The following is a 16,149-nucleotide window of genomic DNA, read 5'->3' as shown; positions in this document are numbered from 1 at the left end:
TACTTTGCTGTGAAAATCCTCAACCCCATGTCAGTCCTCATGGAAGTTGTTCCACAGCTTGCTGCCCTTCTTCAACCATCTCGATCATTTTTTAAATGAAAACACTGCACCCAGTATATAGAAGTTTGGGCAAACTATGGATTAATATGGTAGCATAATACATTCTATTTTGTTCTCTTTTCCCTTCCCATTAATTCCTAATCTTTTATTTGATGCTGAGACTGTCTGTATTAATAATGGTAGTGGTCAGTTAAAACTCAGTAATTTTACATGTGAAGTTAGGACTGGTTTTCTCCCATGTGTATCACTTTACATTCACCTACATTGACTTTTATCTGCTGCTTTATGGCATAGTCACTTAGTCTTATAAGATCCTTCTGAAACTCTTCGCAGCTGGCCCTTTCCATTACTGCCCTAACAATTCAGTCTCAGTAAATGACTTCTTTGCATCTGTGCTCACCTGTTTCTCCAGACCATTTACCCTGCAGGTTTTCATTCATGACTACATTGTAAAACCTGGCAGCTTACTCCTAACCTCCTGTCTTTAAACTGGTTATTTAGTCACATAAACACCTTCTTACGCCATACCTCCTTATTTTCCCTATAAAGCTTTGATGAGGAATCCTCTCTAAAGATTTTTAAATCCAAGTAGGGTGTATCAAATTAAATGCCTTCATCCATGTGTGTGCTGACTCCTCCACTGGAAACAAATAATTTTATAAAATAGTTTCCCTTTGCAAAGCCATAGTGATTCCAGTAGATAACTTATCCAGGCATCCCATAATTCTGTACTTTACTATAGTTTCTATTATGCACTGTAATGATTTCAGGCTCACAGGTCTCTAGTTCCCACATCTCCCCTGAAAACTTGTTACTTTGCCTGGCAGCATTCTCCATGCCTCAGGCACCAAGAAATTTTTAAGCAAGTGGAACAGAGCTGAAACATCACTCTCTCACACCCCTGTTAGTAATTCCACTACTTCCTCCTTTAAGTCTTTTAAAACTCTTTGCTAAAGATAGTCTTATTCTGGAGGTGGGTTGTTGCTTGGTTTTTAAGTTTGTTATAGAGCCTCTCCTGCAGTCACTTCAACTTCAGACAGATCCTCTGACAAGTACTCCATAAAGGTTCTGGCATGGGAGTCACTTAAATTTGTTCCACAGTGAATATCAACTCAAATAATTGGTTCAGTCTTCTGGAAGTGGCCAGTCTTGCAGTGCTTTTTTATACCCAAATCATCATTAGATTCTACAGGCACTCTGGCAGGTTTCTTGTACCCCAGTGAGCCTGCAAAAAAATCTTATCTTATTACTAGGTGTCTTTTTCTGGTTGTTCCTCTAGTTGGTTTATTTTTTTTTTTAGCCTTACCGTGCTTTTAAAGATAATCTGCCTAAGGTTATCATCTTTCCTACTTTCTTTCTTTAGATATCACTTCAGCTTTTTGAAAGATTCTTTCTTCAAACAACCTCTGTTACCCTAAGGCTGCTGGCATCCTTCTCAGTTTTATCAGGCCTTTCTTGATATGTGCTATGCATCATTCCCGCATTTCTAACACCACTCCCTGCTGTAAAGGTTTATTCTTTTAGCTGACCCTTTTTAGCTTCTAAGATGCTCAATATTTTTGCATAGTCCCTGCTGACCTTAAGCGTTGTGTATCATCCCCCATGTGGATGCGAAGCCCAAGTACATAATACTTGCTTCTATACAGTGGCTCTTCATCTGGAGGATACAAAGCCAGGTATCTTGAACTGCAAACCTGAAACTCATAAAGGTCATGCCTCATCCCCCAGGCTCCTTTATTACCTGTATCATCAAACAGTTTTTGAGGGTATCTAAACAAGTGGTATCTATGCTATGTCCCAGCGTGGGATTTGCACAATTAGACAAGGCATATCTGAAGTTTCCTGCCCTCACCACCTCTGTGATCTTTCTCAGCATATTGAAGTTGTTGATGTTTATAGAACAATGGAACTAGTGGATGGTGCCAGATGCTGAGGGCTGGTGACTTCATTCCTGCCGAAGAGTCAGGCTCTGTGGGTGACCTACCACCTCCAGGGTGCTGGTCTAGATGAGATGGAGGGAAATCTGGGTTGAGCTCTAAGATTCAGTGCCATTCTGATCTTGAGACCACCTCTCACCACCCAAATCATCAGAATCACAGCCTCTGTTATTGATATTTCAGCCTCAGGACTGCAAAAGTGAGTGTATCAGCCCTGTTCCTTTGCAAGTGAAGTGGAAAACATTTGCTACTAACATATTGCTAAAAATGGGCTATTAGAACCCTCCTCTTGGATTCTTCCTCAAGAGTTGAAAAAATTACTTGACCATTAGTATCACAACAGAAGTGAGTGCTCTAACTACAACATTTTTAAGATTATTTTCTTATATGGCTGCCTTTAAACAAATTTGGAATTGACAGGTGCATAAAACTTGAACATTTGCAGTATTCTCGTATGTTCCAGTCAGGAAAATAAACTGTCCTGAAGTAGAGCAATTCATCCTATATTTGTAGTCTTTTGTGTGCAAGAGACTTTACTATACTTGCATCCACGATGAAACTTTTTATCTTGCAGTGACATTAGAAGAATTGGAGTTGTACTCATTGGACACCAGAGACGAATAGTCAGCAGTTTACAGACTTTGCGGTTACAAATGATGCACATACAGGAGAAAGGATTTCATGTATGAAAGTACTAGAATCAACTGTGTTTTGTGCCTCAGCATTTCTAAAATGGAAAATACTCCCATTCTTCCCTTCTGCTCTTCCCAACTTCAAGAACTGCAGTCTCCTGTTCAGATTATAAAAGTACTTCTATGTTAATGCTTCCAAACAGGAATTTTTAATCACACTGCATAGCTCCTCTGCCAGTTACCTGCCGATAAAATCCTGGCCTACTGCAGGACTCTCGCTACACATTGATGAATAACTCAGCATGGACGTGTAACTTTGTTTAACAGTATTCGGGAAACTTTCATGAACTTACTTGAAAGTAGTAATCTATTTGGCCTGGTGTGGCTTCTTTATCGATGTATTTAGAGTTTGCTGGTAGATCAAAAAGTATTTGACTTCTTTCATGTTCTGTGACCATGTAACTTCCAATACCAAATGTGCAATCAAGAAGAAGTTTGGCATATATATTTATTTTATCTCTTAATTAAATCCAAATGGATGGGTCCTATTGTTACATTACTTTATAATAGTTTAAATGCTGGTAAGTTGGTGCCTCAAAATGTTAGTATTGTTTGCAGAAATGACTGATGATTTTATGTAGCGAGTTTTTGTTGTGTGAATAATTGGGAGGACAGTGAAAGAAATCTCTTTGAAATCTTAAGGTACTTGGTTTTTAATTACTTTAGCACTTGACACTTTTTATGCTTTAAATTTTAGATTAGGTTGGAAAACGTGTTCATCCTTGGGATTCTTCACCACTCTTTTTTTTTTTTTTTTGGTGGTACTCAGCATTTGCTTCTACTACGTGGCAAGTATTCACTGGAAAACTGATTGTAATGTTTCCATAACCACGTGTAAAACATGCTTGTCAGCTGTATCGTGGCCACATAGACTTCAGAAAGCTTTCTGTTCCAAAAATGCAGGCATGAACTAAGCATAATTTCCACCAGTGGTAGTAGACCTTTGAGGGCCAGCCAACAGTGGGGTGATGTGCTAATTCCTGTGGGAGCAGGCCAGCCATATCATCCTCCAGTGGAGGGCAGTGGTACAACCAATTAATGCTGGAAGTTACGCGCTGCGGTATTTGGTCTTCTTGTACGTAGGCAGAAGAGGAGGTGTAGGACAGCAGTGTAATAATACGTTGCCTTGAGTCTACTTCTAACTGCTTTTAGAAGTAAAAAGCAGACTCTGTTGAAATGGAGCTCTGGTTACTGTGGGCTGGATCTTCATTTAGTGTAAATGAAATTGATGACCATTACCTTTAGAACTCTTCAATAGCCATATTTACATGCAAGAAAATGGCTGCAAAGGCCTAACGTAGTATTTGTACCTCTCTTAAGAATTACAGCTTTCATGTTTTATTCGGACAACTTACACAGACGTGCGGGGCTACATTTCCAAACATTTGCATGAGATATGCGCTTCTGGAAACAGGGGAACAAGCGCATGTCTGTGTGCTGTAGAAGTCACGCGCAGATCTACATGCATGTCACATGTAAACTGGATGCAGATGCTTTTGTTGATTCATACATAGTTTGGAGGATGTTTTTGAGTTACATGTCATTCCAATATACTCAAGCTTTACAACTTTTCTGTTAAAACGTGCGTTTGGGTAATTATTATAATATATGTGTATATCAAAATGAACTAAATACTTTATGTAATCATAATTATATTTACTGCTTAATTTACAGCTTGTAAATCAAAATGTATTTCCTAACTCTTGGAAAAGGCTGCCATTGTATACAAGTGGCAAAAAAAGGAAAATCAGAAAGCAACTCAGAAAAGATTATGCTTCCAACCAGTTCACACAGTAAGACATGCTAGGCCTGATTCTCTGTTGTCACTTTACGTTGGAATAGTTGCATTAATTTAAGAGGGATGACAGTAGTGCACCAAGTAAATTTTCCTTTCTTTCATTAAAAAAAAAAAAAGGGAATTAACTGAGGAACAACACTGGTGTTCTGCAATGCCAATTTAATGATCTCGTTTAATTAAGGGCAGTACCAATCCTATTCTAGCTACAAAGGTAGTTTTGCCAGCATGAGTAGTGCCATTGAACTCAGCAGGACTGTACAAGCATGTACATTTAGCAAGATCACAGGCCGTCAGTGGGAAAAAAAGCATTTGTTCTTTTCTGTGACTCTCACTTGAAAAATTCTGCCCCAGTTCCACATCTGAATAATTTTTTTGTAAAAGTTCTCTTATGGAAAGAAAACCACACTTACCTGAAGCCTTTTAAAAAATACTATCATCACAGCATAATTTAGGAGTTGATTTTCCTTTATCATTTTGTTATCCATTTTGCCTGTCATTGCTTCCGTGGCCAACAACATGACATCTGTGCAAGGAGCCTCTCTCACAATTAAATACACTGCCAAGGAGGTATGAGTCTGTTATTTGTCAATGGGGTTTCAAAATTACTCATAACTAATCCAAACCATGTATGTGCACTTTTAAATTCTCCTTCGCATGTTTTTTTCATTACTGGTAGTGTGGATGCAGAGCAGTATATTACATGTACACAACCTAGATATATTTCATGGACATTAATTTCCAAATTTATCATACTACTGAAAATATATTTTCAATAGAAAAAAATCAATATTAAAACATGTATTAATCAGATATATTTTTTATATAACCAAGAGTTTGGGTAACAAGAAAGGAAAGAACAAGGTATCCTTTGGGTGAGGGCATTTATTAAAAACATTGTAAATCCGGGATTTTGTGGGTTTATGCAGCTTGATTTTTTTGTTGCTCTTGTGGTGCAGTATGACAATTTCATAATAGTTATCTTGATCAAATTTACATTTTCCCCATTTTGGAAACATTTTATTTGCTCTTGCTCCAATTCCAAGCCTACTCTTGCTTTGGTTTTCCTAATTTTTTCATTTAAAAACAAACAAAAAACCAATAGGTGTTATTTTCCAAATGTGAGCTTAATTCTGTGCAGGCCACAAATGTATATGTGAAATCAGAGCAAAGAGTATCCTCTTTGTTACAGAGGATACTTTCTTCAGGTGAAAATTAGCTCTATTTAGTTTTGCTGTATATTGCAATGTGCAGTTAGAGTTTAAATTTAACAAATTGAAGCAAATCTAGTAAGCTGTCTTTGAGAATCTGGCCACATTGCGGAGTGCTTCATGATTAAAAGTAGTCATTGAAAGTTCACTAAATGAAGTGTGTATGCATGATATGCAAGCCAAAAAAAAAAAAAACGCATTAAAATGTGGACATAAGGAAATGAAATCGTTCAAAGTTATTTACAAGTGATATTCATGTGTAGATTTTTCTCACAGATCTGATTGTCATTAATCTAGAGTATAATCTGTCTATCTGTACTGCTATGACTACTTGCATATCACTTAAGCACCTAAAACACAGCTTAAGTGATGGCCTTGACTGCTGAGCAGGACCATGTTAGTGTCTCTTGGCTGACAAGTTCACTGCCCTTGTCCATCATGTGCCAACAGCAGCGCTTCTAAAGTTGACTGACAAGCAACTTGAATGTCCATGCACTTATCATTTAGAGCCTGGAGACCTACTGGGAGGAATTCTTCTCACCTAATCTTGGAGGTCTGCATTTGAGCTAGTCATGTGAGGTTCCTTTTTCATCAGTGAGGAGAAGTGGGCCCTTGTAGGATGCAAGTCATCTGACAAATGTAATTATTTATTTCTTGGTTAGATGAATTGTGCCAAAGAGGCACCTGTTTCTCTGCATTCAGAGAGATCAAAATTACTAGTTCATATCCAGGCATCTGTGTTTGGTCAGATGAATCTCATGCACTGATTGTATCTAGTCCTTATGCTGCACCTATGAAAAAAGAGAGAATTTGTGCTGGTGTTAAAACTGAACAAGTAACAGCAGAAGGTTTAGTAGATTTTGCTCAGGAGGGGTTTGCACATTGGAATTACTGAGAAGCATTGGGACTCCATTAGATGAAAGAAAGAGAATTGAGCTATGTAATTTAATTTTTTCTCAAACAAAAGTTACCCTTTTTGTTCTCCATGAATGTAAATTCAGTGTCTGTCCAATAAAAGCTTAGACACATGCTATGCTTTAAGACATCAGCCAAGACTTCTCAGCGTAAGGCAATTTTTTTAACTGCACTCAACTATAAATGCAAATAGACTAGTTGTTCTGGACAAAGCATTCTCTGTCCAAAATTGTATCAGGTATTATCTGGATTATTCTGACATGGAACTCATACACTCTAGTACTTTAATTCTTCTGTAATTTAAGACTGACTTTCCATTTTCCATTTTTTATATGATGAGCCTAATACTGGGCTCCATGAATTTATTTTTCAGGGCAGATTCATACAGGATCCAAAGGTGGGTCATAAGTAAAATACAGATGCCCTTTATTCAGACACAGTGGAGATTTACAATGTGGAATAGCTAGGACTGCAGAGATGCCTAGTAAGACTCTATTAACCACAGCAATTTCCATGTTAGAATGACCCCATAGGACCACATCAGCCACCAAGGTAAAGCAGCATAGAACATACTTGTATTGAAGACTAGTTGCTAAATTTCAGCTGGCCCCATTGCAAACTGAAACGTGTTAAACTGTTTTAACTGAGCTGATGGAATGGTTCTATGGGACAGATTCTGGCAGCTGAGAATTTCTCTTGTGAACACAAGGCACCTGTAATTACCCTGTCATGGGGTCAGTCTGTCTTGGAATATGTTCCACAGAGAGTGGAAAGGAGGGCTCCCAATTCAGTCCAACACATCTTTTAGAGTAACAAAAGTTAAAGTACTAATAAAAAGTCTGTCTTCCATTGCATCTTCTAAGAAAAATATTAAGAATAGAGATACTTCACTTCTGACACTTGCACATGGTCGAAGAACACTGTATTCTGTTAAACAGTTCTCTTATTTGTTCGCCAAGTGTAATTCATCTTTCCTGAATAAATGGCAAAGATAATCTTATTTTTTTTTCTTTTTATAATGGTACTGTTATTATTTTTTGAGAGTGAGGGAAAGATGTGTTGGGCTGAGCTAAAACTTAGTAGGACAGTGACCTTGAAATCTCCTGGAGAGACAAATGAATCAGCACTGAAAAGGGGGAAAAAAAAATGCCTAAAGCCTACAATAAGGTGAACAGGAATAACTGTTCATATTGTGCTGAGGAGCATCAACAAACCAAACCAAAAGAGAAAAAGAAAAAGAAAAAGAAAGAGAAAAAAAGAAAGGAAAAAAAAAAAAGAAAAATAAAAGTAAAAAGAAAAAGAGAAAAAGGAAAAGCAAAAAAGAAAGAAAAAAAGTGTTGCATAAGGCTGTTCCATGCACTTACAACTCACAAATATCTTCTACCATCATACACTGTATTTAGTAGTGCACACTGCTCATCTCATCCATGAGTGCTATGGTTGCATATAGTTCCTCAGATTATGGACCAGGATATGTTAAGCACATTATGGATATAAAATATTTGTCTATATATACAGAAAGAATTGTAAATATAACATGTATCATAATATCTGAGATTTTTCAAACCTACAGGATTAATTATGTAACTCCCAATAATGGGGTTGATCTGCCCCATTGACTTTTAAAATTTTTAATGGCATGCACTGTATGTGTATAGTACTTCCCAGACTTCCTTGGCTTCTTATCTGGAAAGGGACAGACTCTGTTTCTCCACGGGCAGGAAAAGCATTTTCAAACTGGCTTACAGAAAGCTGCCTGGTCACCTGATGCTGACGCTTCTTCTGCCACCACACCAAACCCCTTTCTACTGATTCTTGTCTGTACGACTAATTACTGTAGAAATCATCAGTGATCATAAAGGGGAAGCAAGGTACCCATGAGCCAGCATCTCCAGTAAGAGGTAGTCCATGCTATAAAAAGGTTGAGTCCATCTGCTGAAGTCACCAAATACGTTTAAACAGTATATGAATTATTTTATTTTAAATAGCCACTTATAGACACTTGTGAGGTTAAAATGAGAGACATTTTCAAGGGAATATGAGTAAGGATATGCCATTTTATAATCTAAAAAGATGTGCTAAATTTTAGAAAGGAAAACTAACAAAAATGCCTGATAAAAAACATGAAGTTAAAAAACAGATTAGAGTTCAAATATATTTCAATATCTTATATGTGAAATAATATAATGCCAGTTCAGTGAAATCTATTTGTGTGTATGTTTCTTTAAATATTCTACATTAGTATCTCTTAACCTTTCTTTCCTGCAAGAGATTTCCCAAGTACCTTTCTCTCCCAGAAGATTTTAGCATATTGTCTGATTTTTCACACCTGTGTAATTAAACTGGAATAAAAAATGCCAAGTCATGAAACTGAAGATATGGGAAAAAATATATTTAAAAGATCAGTCTCAAAATCATTGGAAGTTTTCACACTTGTTCCACTTCGTTCCTGTCCAAAATTTTGACCTATATCTAAGCATCTGAGCACTTTGACTAGCAGGTAACTAAACATGTGTCTCAGTAATGATGTATGTACTGTGCCACTGTGCCATGTTCAGAAATTCCTCAATCTATAAACAGTTCCATGTTTGTATGGCTTAATTCAGATAAGGAGGCTCATTAGAAATGGAACTATTTACATGGGCAGAGTTAGGCATAAAAGACTTGCAAATCCAAGTCCCTGTAAAATATTTGTAAGGCAGCGTAAGATATATTTGTCATTTTTTTCAACTTCAGTACCACACATGGTTTCCTTCAGCAGTCCAGTATATTCATTGATACTATGACAAAACCTTCCCCGCACATTGTTCTTCATATGTGAGAAGATATTGTTGACCTTTTTCTTCATTTGGGAAATACTACACATTTTGAGGAATATTCATCTCTAACATGTGCATCATCAAGCTGATTACAAATTTGTGAATAAATTTCTTGTTATTGACAATTGAGTGAAAAACTGCCAAGCAGCAGCATGTATGTTGAGCTACAGATAAGACAAAACCCTGGGACTGAAAATTCACAAATCAAAGAGAAATTTAGCCCTCTATATTATGAACTGTGTGATGCCTGAAGCCTTGGTTGTATAGAAAGCAACCTTGAACCTAGGATCTGGAAAATCGAATTTGACGGAAATCTGCATTGGAATCCAAATATTAATTTCTGGTTGTGAATGATGAAAAAGTGCCCGCTGTAACACTCAAGGGAGTATTTTCATAGCATCATCACAGTGTAATGCTCTGAGGCTCCTCTACAACAGTAATAGACAATAAACTAGTTGCTGGTTTTCCAGGGCCCCACCTACGAAAAAAAATTGGTAAAATTGTCATCATTTAGATTAGAGCCTGTAGTCCATATTGTGCTAAGGAAAAATAACAACAACAAGTATAAGGCAGTTCCATGCACTTACAACTCACAAATACCTTCTACCATCATATACTGTATTCAGTAGCACACACTGCTCATCCATGAGTGCTATGGTTGTATATAGTTTCTCAGATTATGGACCATTTTTTAAGAAGCTGAATGCTCTGAGCTTTATAACTTACCATTACAGTCCCTTTATGTACAATAGGATTAGCTGAGAAAGACAAAGTGCAGCAAATGTTTCAAATCTGTAGATTATTTTAGCTACTAAATGCCAACTTTAGAAGTTTGATTTTTGTCTTGGAAAAGATCTGTTCTAAAACACCTGGTATTTCCAACTCCTGCTGAAAAATTTTAATTAACTTCTTGATGGAGTAATTCCTGGGACAATGATGTAACCGTGAGGAATTAACTGTTTCGGTATCAATAGGCATGGTCTTGCTGTGATCAAAATTCATGAGAGTTTGTTATGACTTCACTGGCAGTGAGATGAAGCCCTATGTTATACATACATTATGTAGCATTCAGGTCTCCAAACAAATTCTCCTTCCCTGCATTCCGCTACTGTCATGTTTGACTTGTTAAGAGAATCAGCACTTATTAGGACACACACTGTCCTGTCATTCAAATGTATTGCTAAAACTTTTTTGCTAGTTTTAATTTCTCCATTGAGAGTTTCAGGCTGAGATGTGGGTTGGTCATTCAGGGCTTGATCCAAAATCAGTTAAATGCGTAAGAAGATGTCAACAGACTGTAACAGGTTTTGGATTAAGAGTTTCTACAGATTTGCATGGAACAGATGGCCTCATTTAATAGGGGGGAAAAGAGTGCACTAAGCATAAAAGACAATGCTATGACCTCAGGGATGTGATGAAATAGATTATGGTTACCTTCAACATGGTAGACCTGAATTGCAAGGCACGAAAGGTGGTTGCTGCACTGTTTTATTGGAATGGGCCACCATCTCTGAGTTTGTAATAAGTATTTAAAATTATTTAATAGAGAGTCTAACATGAATGTTTTCTGTTTGTTTGTTGTGGGGGTTGGTGAGGTTTTTTGTTTGGTTGAGTTTTTTTTTTCTTTTTTGGTTTTGGTTTGGTTCTGGTTGGTTGGTTTGTTTGTGGGGTTTGTTGGTTGATTGGTTGGTTGGTTTCTGCTAGAAAATTCTCCAAATTCCTGCACTTAAATTCAGGATAAAACCATGATCCCCATCAAACAAACAGAACCTACAAAAAATAGGATTTATCTGTCCTTTTTCATGAAGATATGGCATTATGCAATATGATCTCCCCTTCATAGTAACAGTTCTATCTGATCATTTGCCTCTTTGTACAAGCTGTTCTATACTCCTAGTGCATTGCAGTGTAAATTTGGAGATTTGCCAGTTAATGAAAGGCACAGTAGCAAATAAAATAACTAATGCCCTCCTAGTGGTTCTGTTTACTTGACTCTTTTGTTAGTTCCCTATCTCAAGAAAAACATCCTACTCTAAAATTCCTAACATGTAAATGCATAAACATTTTAAAGCTTATGGCTATGATAACCCGTCTGCCTCTCCCCAAGAAGCAGCTAGCTTTGAATTGTCAGTGTAGCATTTTAATATAATTTCTTTTGCAGCAATGTCTTCCTCCAATTTCTCTACATAAAGTTTCTTCATTAACTCTGGTGAAGGAACTGGATCCAATCAGTACTTCAGTGTATGTTGTTCTTACCTAGAGCCTCGTGACTGCTTCTGTTGAGGCCAGTATCAAAATTCTGTGATGGTATCAGTTACATCACGCACAGTGATGCTGTGTCTGAAAACCTGGACACTAACAAAAAGGGCTTGTTCTTTTTGGTGTGGTACAACCCATATTGACTTTGGTAATGACAACAGGTACTCTGCACTTCTCAGGACTGCATCTGCAGTTTAACAAGGAAAAAGAATCTTTAAATGCTTATGTGAAACCGTATATACTGAGAGGCAATAGTTTGTTTTCTAGCAAAGCAACTTTCATTGTTTTAATTTTGTCATCAGGGTTGGTTTTTTTTAAATACAAACCACTTTCACTTACAGAAAAGATGCAAAAAAATATTTTACTACCTTCCAAAAATTAGCTTGGATTTTTCTCTTGGAAGATCGTAGAATCACAGAATGGTTTGCATTGGAAGGGCCCTTAAAGATCATTTCATTCCAACCCTCCCTGCCATGGACAGGGACACCTTCCACTAGACCAGGTTGCTCAAAGCCACATCCAACCTGGCCTTGAACACTTCCAGGGATGAGGCATCCACAACTTCTTTGGGCAGCCTGTTCCAGTGTCTCACCACCCTCATGGTGAGGAACTTCTTCCTTATGTCTAAGCTAAATATACCCTCTTCCAGTTTAAAGCCATTACCCCTTGTCCGATCTCTACATGCCCTTGTAAAAAGTCCCTCTCCAGCTGTCTTGTAGGTCCTCTTTCGGTACTAAAAGGCTGCTATAAGGTCTGCCCAGAGCCTTCTCTTCTCCAAGCTGAACAACCCTAACTATCTAGCCTGTGTTCACAGCAGAGGTGCTCCAGTCCTCTGATCATCTTCATAACCCTCCTCTGGACCTGCTCCAACAGGTCCATGTATTTCTTATGTTGGGGACCCCAGAGCTGGATGCAGAACTCCAGGTGGGGTCTTACCAGAGCATGGTAGTGGGTCAGAATCATCTCCCTTGACCTGCTGGCCATGCTCCTTTTGATGCAACCCAAGGTACAGTTGGCTTTTTGGTCTGGAAGTGCAGGTTGCTGGGTCATGTTTAATTTCTCATCAACCAACACCCCTAAGACCCTCTCCTCAGGGCTGCTCTCAATCCATTCTTCACCCAGCCTGTATTTGTGCTTGGGAATTCCCCAACCCATGTGCAGGACTTTGCACTTGGCCTTGTTGAACTTCATGAGGTTCGCACAGACCCACCTCTCAAGCCTGTCTGGGTCCCTCTGGATGACATTCCCTTCCCTCCGGTATGTCAACTGCACCACACAGCTTGGTGTTGTCAGCAGACTTGCGAAGAATGCACTCAATCCCAACGAAGATGTTAAACAACAAAGATGTTAAACAGCACCAGTCCTAGCACCAACCCCTGAGGAATGCCACTTGTCACTGGTTTCCACTTGAACATTGAGCCATTGACCCTAACTCTTCGAGTGCACCCATCCAGCCAATTCTGTATCCACTGAGTGGTCCATCTATCAAATCCATGTCTGTTCAATTTAGAGACAAGGCTTTAGAGTCAAACGCTTTGCACAAGTCCAGGTAGATGATGTCAGTTGCTGTTTTCTTATCCACCAATGCTGTAACTCTATTGTAGAAGGCCACCAAATTTGTCAGTCAGAGTTTGCCCTTAGTGAAGCCATATTGGCTGTCACTGATCACCACCTTATTTTCCATGTACCTTAGCATAGCTTCCAGGAGGATCTATCTGCTTCATGATCTTGCCAGGCACAGAGATCAGACTGACTGTCCTGTAGTTCCCCAGGTCTTCCTTTTTTCCCTTTTTAAAAATGGGGGTTATGTTTCCCCTTTTCCAGTCAGTGGGAACTTCACCAGACTGCTACGATCTCTCAGATATGATGGATAGTGGCTTAGCAACTTCATCTGCCAGTTCCCATGGATTCATCTTATCAGGTCCCATGGACTTGTGCATCTTCAGGTTCCTTAGATGGTCTCAAACATGTTTTTCTCCTACAGCAGGCAGTTCTTCATTCTCCCAGTCCCTGCCTTTGCCTGCTGTGACTTGGGTGGTGTAGCTACAGCACTTGCCCATGAAGACTGAGGAGAAAGAGTCATTGAGTACCTCAGCCTTCTCCATATCCTGGGTAACCAGATCTCCCATTTCCTTCCAGAGAGGGCCCACATTTCCCCTAGTCTTCCTTTTAGCACCAATGTACCTACAGAAGCTTTTCTTGTTGCCCTCGACGTCCCTGTCCAGATTTAATTCTATCACGGCTTTACTTTTTCTAACCTGATCCCCGGCTGCTCGGACAATTTATCTATATTCCTATAACGTGGTTGGTATGTTTTCTCAGGATAGTCACTATTTCTGTGTGTTGGTTTTCAAAGTATCTCAATTAAAAGGGGTTTTAATCTCTGTCTCTTCTGTGAAATTAGATTGTATACAGTTAAATATGACTGTTCTCCATAGTTTGCTGTTCTAGCATAGCCATAAAATGTATCAATGTATGTGTATATATGAATAACTATTGGATGACAGACACTTTAGATTATATATATAAGCAGCCATGTCAAAACTTTAAAGGTAGATGGCTGCAAAAGTAACAGTATAATCATAATACTCACAAACTATTTTACAAACAAACCATGGCCTCAGCACAGATCTCATATCCTTACCAGTAGTCTGAAACCCACCTTGTCTTTAAAGAACCCCAGATAACATTTGTTTTGCTGTTGCTTCTTTTCCTCTTACTAAACCGTATGTTAATAATGACAACTACCTGTGGCTCAGTCTTCGCCATTTGTCTCACAGAAAAGCAGCCGTGGCACCGTACCTCTGGGTTGTGTCTTCATCGGTCTGAACTCGTGTAGCATTGCACAGAGCAAGCACCATCTACTCATTCTGGGAGACTGAACATTTCTCGGCTGGTATTGTTGGTTTCCCCCTGGGACTGCCTCACTGTTCAGAATGACATTTCCTCATGTAATATATCTCCCATATGTGTTCCCACTGCATTTTTATTTCTGCCTTTTTGCCAGTTTGTAACAGTATTGTAGGAATAGCCATGTAATAAAACGCTTAATATACTGATTTGCAGTCCCAAGGGGAATTTACATTTGAAGCAAAGTTGTTATTAGTTACTGAAAAGTAGTGTTATCTTATTTTTATTATTATTATTCTATTCCTATGATAATATGATGTTCCATGTAAATTTTCATGTGCTGGCATGCCTACAAGTTAATAGTGTTAATAGAATGCTCAGCTCTCAACATTAGGCTGTTTTTAAGGTGAATTGCATTACATATACCATCTCTTTGCAGAAAGAATATGGGGTTTGGCAAAGCTACCTGCTGAGCAACATAATAAGATTTTTGTACAAAGTACAAGTTACTGATTATTATTGTATTTTATTTTTCTATGATTTCCTAAGAGGCATTATCAGGTCTTACAGATGGGGTAAGCCTGTTTATTAAGATATTTATTAGCAAATAAAAGTTACAGTACTGGTGGTTATTTTTGAGTTAATGGTGTTTGTTTTGCCCTAAGTTACTAATATAATGATACACAGTGAAGCCTGTCATACATGATCATGCAAAAAAACCCCAGCTGCTTAACACAGGGTGGTGTACTAATAAAGATGGACCAGCAATATGTTCTAACACTCGAGATGCTTCAGGGTGGTGGTGTTTTTTTCAGCTAAAGAATGCTTAATCATAGTGGCCTCTTCTGTGCTTACCACTGAGCTTTTATGCTCTGATAAATGCCTTATCAAAATGCACATACAGTTAACAACATCAGGAAAAAACTGTGCACATTAAAAGTTCCAAACAGCAGCACTCTCTCCTTCAGAAACACAGGGAATCTGAATTTTAAACAGATCTCAATGTGCTATTAAGATTCTGCAGTACTGTTCAAGCTCCTTATGGTGGTTCACTGAGCCATGCAACTCCTTTCATGCAAGTCCTTCTCTAGTGTTTTTCCAAACTCTCACTGACAAATGCAGTCTTATAACTGATCGTATTATGTACATAATGCCAGGCTAATACACAATGATTCACAAAGAAGTAAATGCCATATACAGTAATCAGACCCTACCTCAGAAAGTTTATAATTAGCCTTTCATTTCTTAACATCATATGCATCCAATACATAACCGAACAGAAGCATATATAGATTATTAGGAAATGAATGTCTGATGTCCACAGTCCATTACATCCTGCATATTTTACATGGGAAGAGCTTTCTTGCTAGGGACCATCAGGTTTAACGTGGTGTCTATGATGAAGAATGAATATTGCATTTTAGATATGGTTACAGAAATGCCTCTGCCATTCTTTCTTGTTTGTTGAGTTTAGAACTAGTTCTTAGATGCAGACTGATTTCAGTATAAAAAGTAGGAGACAACAGCCTCCCCTAACACGGACTTACCCCACAACCCAATTCATTTTTAGAAAGTGCTTCAACCCAGAATTTCACTGTGAGATTTAGGCTA

At 38.2% G+C, this 16,149-nt stretch overlaps 1 protein-coding gene across 1 annotated transcript in view; it reads left to right on the top strand.

Annotated features, from left to right (window-relative positions):
• Positions 1-2,857, top strand: part of EPHA6 (EPH receptor A6) — a gene marked incomplete at its 5' end in the record, with an annotated part of 487,187 nt that extends 484,330 nt beyond the window's left edge. The window contains one exon of the mRNA XM_082057768.1: positions 2,572-2,857. Coding sequence (XP_081913894.1) covers positions 2,572-2,686 — 115 coding nt within the window. The 3' untranslated portion in view covers positions 2,687-2,857. The remainder of the gene's footprint in view (positions 1-2,571) is intronic.
• Positions 2,858-16,149: the final 13,292 nt, after the last annotated feature.

This window comes from Streptopelia decaocto (assembly GCF_964273445.1).
Source record: "Streptopelia decaocto genome assembly, chromosome: 1".
Lineage (NCBI taxonomy): Eukaryota > Metazoa > Chordata > Aves > Columbiformes > Columbidae > Streptopelia > Streptopelia decaocto.
The sequence above is the reverse complement of the archived record's forward strand: the minus strand, read 5'-3'. Positions and strand labels throughout refer to the sequence as shown.